At 36.6% G+C, this 9,481-nt stretch overlaps 1 protein-coding gene across 1 annotated transcript in view; it reads right to left on the reverse strand.

The window, feature by feature from the left end:
- LOC309619844 (uncharacterized protein) overlaps positions 1-6,198 on the reverse strand; it is a gene marked incomplete at its 5' end in the record, with an annotated part of 117,697 nt that extends 111,499 nt beyond the window's left edge. The window contains one exon of the mRNA XM_082375653.1: positions 5,986-6,198. Coding sequence (XP_082231779.1) covers positions 5,986-6,198 — 213 coding nt within the window. The remainder of the gene's footprint in view (positions 1-5,985) is intronic.
- Between the last annotated feature and the right edge of the window lie 3,283 nt (positions 6,199-9,481).

Raw genomic sequence — 9,481 nt, forward strand, 5'->3', positions numbered from 1 at the left:
CCTGATCTTCATGTCTTCTGACTTGGATTTTCACCTTGTCCTTTGGACCTTGTACTTGGTACTGCCCCTCTGGATTTGGCCTTGTCCTGACTTATGCCACTGTGTTTCAGAATCTTTTTCTAACTATGCTACTTACCTACAACTGTCCTGAGTAAACATCCAAGTAGCCTACCCAGCTCTGTGACTCTATATCTCAGGCTAGGCCCTCACAGGTAGAATCTTTGTCCATGAACCATCTCTAGACTCTGCAATCTTAGTCATCTTTGAATAGTCAATACATATCACAGTCTCTGACAATTGTCATTGAATGAATAGGTACACGAATAAATGAGTCTCTATGTTTAATTCAATTCTCTCCTTGTTTATTTCCTCATTTTACATTGGTTTGCCTTTTCTGATAACACATACCATTGTCTGACTTTTTCTATATAAATCTGTGCTGCTGTCTTCCTTATCAGACCATAAGCCCCTGGACAGAGAGCAAGAAAGGAGAGCACTGGATCATTGGATTGTTTTCTTCGTATCATGACACAATGCACTGCAATGTCAAAGACACACAAGAACAATTTGTATTGAATTCAATATTGAAATTTTCACAAAATGCCACATAGGGAATTAAATTTGCAAGATACGAATACGCTTGCCCTACTGATAGAACAGTTCATTCAATAATGATTTTAATAGGAAGTAAAACAAAGCCACTGGCTTTATATATTTAGTAGCTGATTTTGATTTTCATCAAGATGATTTATCATCTTGACTAGTCTGGGCCAAGACAACATAGTTTATTATCTGGGCTGTCACTGCTTCCACTCTTCCTCTAGTACTATCTCTTCTCTAAAAAAAGTACAGTGACAGATGGACTTTCAAAACCTATATGGCATCATGTTGTTTCCCTGCTCATATTCTTCCACTGACCCTCCAGCTCCCCCAGAAACATCCAAAATTCTTATCTGACATCATCTAACAAGTTCCACCACAGTAGCAGCTCTCTAAGCACAATGGCTCCCCTATTGTCCCTCAAATCTGCCAATCTGCTCATCTTGAATTTCCTTCTGAAACCCTCTGTGCTTGGCTTTCTCTCTTTCCAGAATGTTCTTTCCCCTGCAACTTCTTGGTTCAAATCCTCCCTTGATACAGGTTTCTGCTCACATTTTACATCAGAGGGGACTTCACTGACCACTCTATTTAAAGCAGGGTTCAAGAATTCCACTACCTCATTATTATTCTGTTTTATTTTTTCTTCATAGCAATTATCATCACCTGGAAAAATACATTATTTGTTTATTTTTTTATTGTCTGCCTGACCCTACTTGAATTCAAGCTTCAGAAGCAGGGATTTCACTTTGCTTGCTGCTATTTCCTCAGTGACTATAATATTTCCTGCACTGTTTGACGCTAATGGTTTGCCTACTTAATAATCCTCCTACTATGGAAAGGTTAAACATTTCCCCTGCATATTCAGAAATATAATAGGTACTCAAATATTTGTTAAATATAAGAATAAATGGAAAATTAATGCAAGTTTGGACATAGCAGTCAATGATCATATCATCAAGAGTGTGGGTATATGAACTTCTGTAACATCTTCATGCCTGTTCTTCCTTTTCTGTTTGCTTTTCTACATCATTGAATATTATGTCTGTCCATGTAAAGTTAATTTTGAACCATGCTATCCAACATGTAAGCACTAGAATCTAGAACCATGACATCTGAATACAATTAAGAACTTAAAATGTGGCTAGCACAAATGAAGATGTACTGTAAGTATAAAATACACAAGAGATTTTAAAGACTTAGTATGGAAAAAATAATCCAAAATATCTCATTAATGAATTTTTATATTGATTACACATGGAAATACTAGTATTTTAAATATAATGGGTCAAATAAAATATATTATAAAATTAATTTTACTTATTTATTTTTACATTTCTTAATGTAGCTACCAGGAAATTTTAAATGATAAACGTGTCTATATTTGTTATATCTCCACTGGACGACACTGATGCAGAACCTTTGGACAGAATCAATCTCCTAGGGTCAAAATCCCTTGTTAGGTTAGGTATTACAGCATAGTTGCATTAAAAATGATAATTTTTTAAAAATTTATTAAACCACTAACTTAAAAGAAACCTACCTCAATATCACAGAATGTTTGTCTCTACTAATGATCTGGAATTTTTATCTTATCAAACAATGAAAACTATCTAAACATTTTATTATTTCATAATTTTTCATTTTTCCATATTTCTGAGCCTTTGCTGCTAAAACACTCAAAATATAATTTAACTCTCAAGAGTTAACTTTCTGATATCATCACATCTCTCTATTTCTTTTTGAGATTTGTAAGTATCTTTTCATAATTTTTAATATTTTATGTATATAGGGAAGTCATCTCTGCATCTATTTCTTTTAGAAAATAAGTAGAAACTGTAATTTATTAGTAATTAATTTCAATAATTATAATTATTGCCACTATACACACCATACATTGAGAATATATTATGTTATATATATTTAATAAATATCTCTCATTTAATTACTACAATGAACCCTCTGAAATACTCATGGGAGAAGAAACTGAGGCCTTGGGAAGTTGAATACATCTCAGCACACTTGTGGTAAGATACAGATTGCATAGATGGTAAATCACTATCCTTAGCAGAGAGAGCCCTGTAATTATAATGCCAACCTTAGGCTATATTGTTAGGATTCAACTGGATCCAAAATTTCAAAACCGACATAAAAATCTGGGTGTTATACTTTGAATGCCTTCTATTGTTGCTTAATTTGCTAATAACTATTAGAGGGATTTTCATGTGTTTACTGTGGGGAGCCTCTCAGAGATTTTTACCTTAACGGGAACAGTTTAAAATAGTTCCCTATTCAATGCTGGCATCACCTCAGTTACCTCCTACACCCAAAAACTGCAGAGGAAATCACAGAGTTCCTGTGACATCTTGACATTCTCAGGCAAAGGCACATTTGAAGGCCTAAGTATTAGTATTATATGGCATTTACACAATCAGACATACAATTTAAAACTCACTCTTAAAGTGAAACCGAGTCCTGATAAGAGAGTGGGTTTACCAGACTGCCTTACCAATAAGTCTTGGCATGTCACGTTAAGTGAACCTCCCAAGGGAGATGAACAATACTTTATATTTATATTACACCTTTCATACAGAAGGATCTCCAAATGCCTTGTCTACAGAGATCACTCGCTCACAGCTGAAGGCAGGCACCTGTGGGATCCAATATGACAGCCATTCCACAGCACAACGGCATTTAGGAAGGGAGGTGGAAAAATAACTTCTCAAGAGAGAAAGGCAGGAAGAATTTTATGTAGGAAGAAGGTAATTACACCATTGGAATTTAGCCAAGATGTGTATGTTCATACCACTCTTTTTACTGATCCCTGGGTCTGGTTAGATAGGTCAAAAACTTCTCATGCAAGGGTGGTGACCTCTTTGGGGCTCCATATGTGGTCTCTATTTGCTTAGCCAGTGTCAATGTTAATAAAATAATATGCAAATAAAATGCATCCTGCAATCTTGTCCTTATTATGCTGTCCGAGGTCTGAACATTGCATAACAAGTAAATGCTATTCCTGTCCTTTGTTCCAGAATTGACCACTTATTTGAAATTATCACTTTGGTGTTAATAAAAGGCCTGTTATAGCAACCCTGGGTTTCCTTAACGGCCATCCAGAGAGGTCCATGTCAGGGGTAAAACTGCTTTGTAAATAATCAGCACTCAGTCCAAGGGGCACAGATGCAAGCCAGTTCTGAGTCATTTTAAATAACCTGTTTGCACAGTTAACGTCCCTCCTACTGTGGAAAGGATACACATTTTCCACTGTAATTTTGGATTTCTTTTTATTCCCTCACTTCTTTCTCATGGAAAAAATAGTTTTTGATGAAGCACGAAAGTAAAGAAAAAGAGCTCCGTTATTGATCAACATTGTTGATTGTAGAATAGAGAAGTATATTTCATAGATTGTATTTGAGGTGTTTTTGTTTGTTTGTTTTTTTGTTTGTTTTTAAATTAATTAATTTATTTATTTTTGGCTGTGTTGGGTCTTCGTTTCTGTGCGAGGGCTTTCTCTAGTTGCGGCAAGTGGGGGCCACTCTTCATCGCAGTGCGAGGGCCTCTCACTATCGCGGCCTCTCTTGTTGCGGAGCAGAGGCTCCAGATGCGCAGGCTCAGTAGTTGTGGCTCATGGGCCTAGCCGCTCCGCGGCATGTGGGATCCTCCCAGACCAGGGCTCGAACCAGTGTTCCCTGCATTGGCAGGCAGACTCTCAACCACTGCGCCACCAGGGAAGCCCCTATTTGAGGTGTTTTTAATTGATTGATACATTATTTTCTCAAGCACAAAGGAGAACTCTGGGAAAGTTCAGCCCTGTCTTTCGGAAGTTGGGTTGAACTGTTCTGTCTTAGACTAGTTGAAAAGCACAGTGGAAGTGTTTTCCTTCAAAATACTTGCATTTAGCTTTTCCTAAAAATGTTTTTAAACACATGCCAAGGTCCCCTTCAATTAATCAGATTATTACAAAAAGCAATGTATAATTGCAAAGCAGAGGTTTGAATGCTGAAGCTTAATATTTACAGAGGGCAAAAATACACATACACATACATACTATTACACACAAACACACATACATACACACAGAATGATATCCAGCCTCAAAACACATACTATCTGAGTTTTCTGGATAAGGTCATCCCTCAAATTTCCAAACTGACTTCAGCTGCCATAACTTAAGTCATTTTCCCCTTTTCACTGAATATCATCAGAGGCAAAGGAAAGATCAAAATCTTTGGTTTTACTTACAAGCCTGCGTTATGCCTGATCATAAATAATGCATATCTGCGCAAGTATGTGTGTTTCTGTGTGGACGTATGTTTGTGACATTAAAGGATTCATTTACATTTATTTTTATAATCTTGGTTTTGTTAACACATTCTTAACTGTCTTTTCCACGTATGCTTTCTTTTTCGGTCTCACTGGGAACATCCAGATCATTACACACACACACACACACACACACACACACACACACACACACACACACATCATCTTATTTGGGACCTTCTGTGCTTCCTGCATCTGGATATCTATTTTCTTCTTCAGGTTTGAGAAGTTTTCAGCCATTTCACTGAATACATTTTCAATCCCCTTCTCTCTCTCTTCCTTGTCTGGGACATCTATAATGTGAATGTTGTTACACTTGATGTTTTCCTACAGATCCCTTAAACTGTTATCTTATTTTTTGTTTTTCTTTTTGCTGCTCTCATTTGGAAGATTTCCATTATTCTATCTTCCAGATCACTTATGCATTCTTCTGTCACCTAGTCTGCTATTTATTCCTTCTAGTGTGTTTTTCATTTTAGTTGTTGTATTCTTCATTTCTGACTGGTTCTTTTTCATATTCTCTAGTTCCTTATTAAAATTCTCACTGTGTTCATATATTCTTTCCTTTAATTCAGTTAGCATTTTTACTACTAATGCTTTGAATTATTTATCTGGTAAATTGTTTATTTCTGTTTCATTAGTTGTTGTTGCAGGAGTTTTCTCTTGCTCTTTCAGTTGAGACAAATTTCTCTGCCTTTATGTAATAAGGTGGAACAGTTACCTATTGCAGTCTAGAAGGGGTATCCTTATGTGGGGTGTCACTATACAGTCTGCTGTGTCCAGTGGCTTTGGAGGGAGAACTGGATTTGCTGTGAATACAAAACAGGTTTTCCTCAGGGTATTCCGGTTACTATCACCTTGGTAGGAGGTGGGGATGGAGATGGAGGGTCTAGGGCCAGAGACAATTTTCAGCCAGAGCTTGTACTGTGCTCAGCGGCTGTCATCACCCTATTGGGGGGTGGGGTCAGGTCCCAAGTTGCTGGTGCAGAAGCCCTGAAGTTTGGGTCTGAGCCAACTCAGCTCCCTTTGAGTGTGAGCTCTACCCCCTTCCCAACACTGACACACCTGCTCCAGAGGGGAGCAGCACTGGAGCAAGAGGGGCCAGTGCAGGCATTTGGCAAAGTCTGGAGCACAAGCTGTGGCAGTCTGGCCGTGATCAGAGATCTGGACTGGCTCTGATGCACCATCCATGTCAGCACTGGCGATGGCTGCCCCTTCCCTGCTCAGATACTGCTTCAGGTCTGAGCCCCTCCGTGTCTCAGAGCTGAAGGCTTTCATCTGTCATGGCAGCTCTTGCTTGACCATAAAGCTGTGACATGGGCAAGCAGGGTTGGAGTGTTCACTCAGCTCAGGCTGGGGTGCACACTGGGGTGGCTGTGGGAAACCAGTCAGCCAAGAGTGCGCTCTCAATTCACATTCTCTGCCCTGCCTCAGGAGCAAAAAAGTATTTGTGCACTCTTCATGGAAGGTTCCCAGGCATCCCACAGCCCTTCTGTTAGTCCCACCCCCACTTCAACCAGCCAAGGGGTCTTGTCTTCCCTTTGTTGGACCCCAGGGCTGGGGCACTCAATACGTGGCTCAAACCACTCACTCTCCAGGGAGGATCTCTGCGATGTCATCTCCCTTTTCTTCTGAATCCCCACCCAGGAGCACAGGTTGAACCTGACTGCTTTTCTTCCCTTCTTCCCTGATTATTCCATGTGGATCTTTCTTACAGCCTTGATAGTACAGGAGTCTTTCTGCCAGTCTCCATTTAGTTTTTAGTGAGAATTTTTCTATATAAATATATTTTTGATATGCTCATAGGGGAAGGTGAGTTCCATGTCCTCTTACTCCATCATCTTGATCAGTGTTGTGCTGTTTTTTTTCCTGATAATCCTCCATAGGCCCTTCAATCTAATATCTTTCATCTTCTTTTCATTTTGAAAAATTTACCTCTGTTATTTAATTAAAGAATTTATTCTTTACATTTTAATATTTTCTCCTTCTTGGAATTCCTATTATCCTATTTCATGGTTGGATGGTACTTTTACTCCTATCTCTTAACTTTTCTCTTATAGTTTTCTTTACCTTTTTTCCCCTATTTATCTTTTCCTGGTTTTTTTTTTTTTTTCTTAGAGAATTACTTGGATTGATCTTAAAAGTCACTTATTTATTATATTAGTCCCATACATTTCATTGTGTAAAAAACTCAACTTTCATGTTTTTATGCTTAATTTTTATACTTCATTCTTTTTATCATTTTTGTCCCTTTATATTATACAGGCTTCCCTTGATAAGTATATATTTATTATGCTTATTAAAAAGTGTTCATCTATGTGTGATTCCCTGTTGCATCTGATGATATTACTTTTCTAGTCTGTTAGGATTTTTTAAGTGAATGTTCTCCTCAGATATTTGTCATCTTGGTCTCTGAGTTTTTAGTCCTATAAGTGATTCTTAGGCTTCCTACCAGCTATTTGGCTTTTAGTTCCATCTTCCTCTTGTTTCCAAAAGTATCTTGTGCATATAATTCTTGAGTCTTTTAGGGAATCTCTAAGGTAAATCAAGTTTGCCTCTCAACTTTCCCTCTTTCCTCTTATGATTGAGTGTTCTTGGTTTGGCTATGTTATTTATCACTCAACTATCTGCTCTCCAACTTGGAGGATTTTGTTGCCATTGTCTTTTTTTCCTAGTCTCTCCAGTAGCATATATTTAATTATTTTTTTAAATCCTCATTTTAGTGGGATTTTGGAAGGAGGCATAGATCTCCTGTCTTTATTTAGTCTATTATTTTTATTCAGATATCTCAGTGTTTAACTTTCATATACGTTTTCAACTTCCCATCAATGAATTTTTCTTCATCTTCCCTTTAGGATTATAATTACATTATCCCCTGAAATTCTTTACTATTTTTATTTGAAAATTATTACAATCTGTTTTCTTATGGGTCTTATATCCCCTCAATTGTATTATTATTTATACTTTTAAACAAATTTTAATTAATGCACATTATTTTATAAATATTAATTTGCTTCTCAGTCCTAAATAGACAATGAGAAACATATCATTTATACTTTTAACTCTAGGACCTGTCACATACGTTCAACAAAAAAATGAAGGGAGAACAATTTCTTACGCTCTCCACTCTTTAGCTTCTACTCTTACAAACATTACTATGTTGGAAAAAATCATCTAGCCCCATTGTTAGAGATTTATTGTACATCCAGGCCCTTGCTCATTATTATAAAATTCACAGATCTATCCCTAGAATGCAGGGCAATAATCTTTTCTCCTATATGCACAGATATGACTGTGATATTATCATAAAGGTAATACTGATGTCTCTCAAAAAAAATATGTTTTCCTAAGTAGGAAAATAATCAACTTAAAAATAAGTTTACTCTTTTTTAAGTGCAATAGCTAATTCCTATTCAAGTTAATTATATTTGTGCACATTGACCTGGAGCAGAGAAATTCTCTCTAATGTGAGTGCCTGTCAGGTTTGTGTCTCCATTAGGTTAATCCAGTATTCTCTTTTGCCATATATACAATCCCTTTGCAAATTTAGTTAACTTCCCTTGCTGTATGTCAGGATAAGAAAGAGTGAGTGCCCCAATGAAGAAAGATATGGAAACCAAGATTGACTTGAAGAAGAATAAAACAGAGGATTTTATAAAATACTATTCACTTGATAAAGTTAATTTAATTTCCTGCTATTCATCCCTGACTGATACAACAGCTAATATTTTCTAAATGGTTACTATGAGGCAGACATAATGAAAAGCAACATATATATATATATATATAGAAATATATAGATGTAGATTACCTCTCAAATCATTAATATTACTGTTCCCATTTTTTACAGACGAGAATACTGAGCTCTAGAAGGCTATATTGCTAATAGATAGCGAGCCAAGATTGAAACCTGGCCAGAGTCAGGATCACTTATGTAGTGAGACTCATTATAGAAAGTGCCACAAGTAATTTGTTATTAATCATAGTTAAGATAACCAACTTTTGAGGAATTTACTTTAAAAATTTGAAAGTAAATGATTTACTTGATTAGAACATTTCAGAGGCCATTGCTCTAATGTCAGGCTGATTCATATGCTTTCTTGAGAGGAAGGGAAATGAATGAAATTACAGCTATGGAAATGTGCATAACTAGCAGTCTATCTTAGTCATGCCACAACCATTGGGAACATAAGATTTATGTGAATTTTATCAGACGTGTATGTCCTAGTGAAAAAGGGTGAGCATTGCTGTTCCATACATATGCTCACATATTGACTCAAGCACAACTGATGTGGTGTCTTCAACTCATTTTACAATTAATTATCTGGTGAAGATAGAATCAGTTGTGTGCAAGCCTCTGTGTATGTGTGTGTATGTATGTATTGAATGCAAATAAATATATATTCATTTCCTGGAAATACAAACAGAATCACAATTTGTGACTGAAAATAAATGTCATTTAGATTATACATATCTAGATACTCGTACTTTCCAATGAAGATTTAGCAGTGGAAACCTAAAGAAATTTAATGCCACAAAGCCCATGTGACAGATATTTAAA

This window comes from Balaenoptera borealis, assembly GCF_965194805.1.
Source record: "Balaenoptera borealis genome assembly, chromosome: 1".
Taxonomy (NCBI): domain Eukaryota; kingdom Metazoa; phylum Chordata; class Mammalia; order Artiodactyla; family Balaenopteridae; genus Balaenoptera; species Balaenoptera borealis.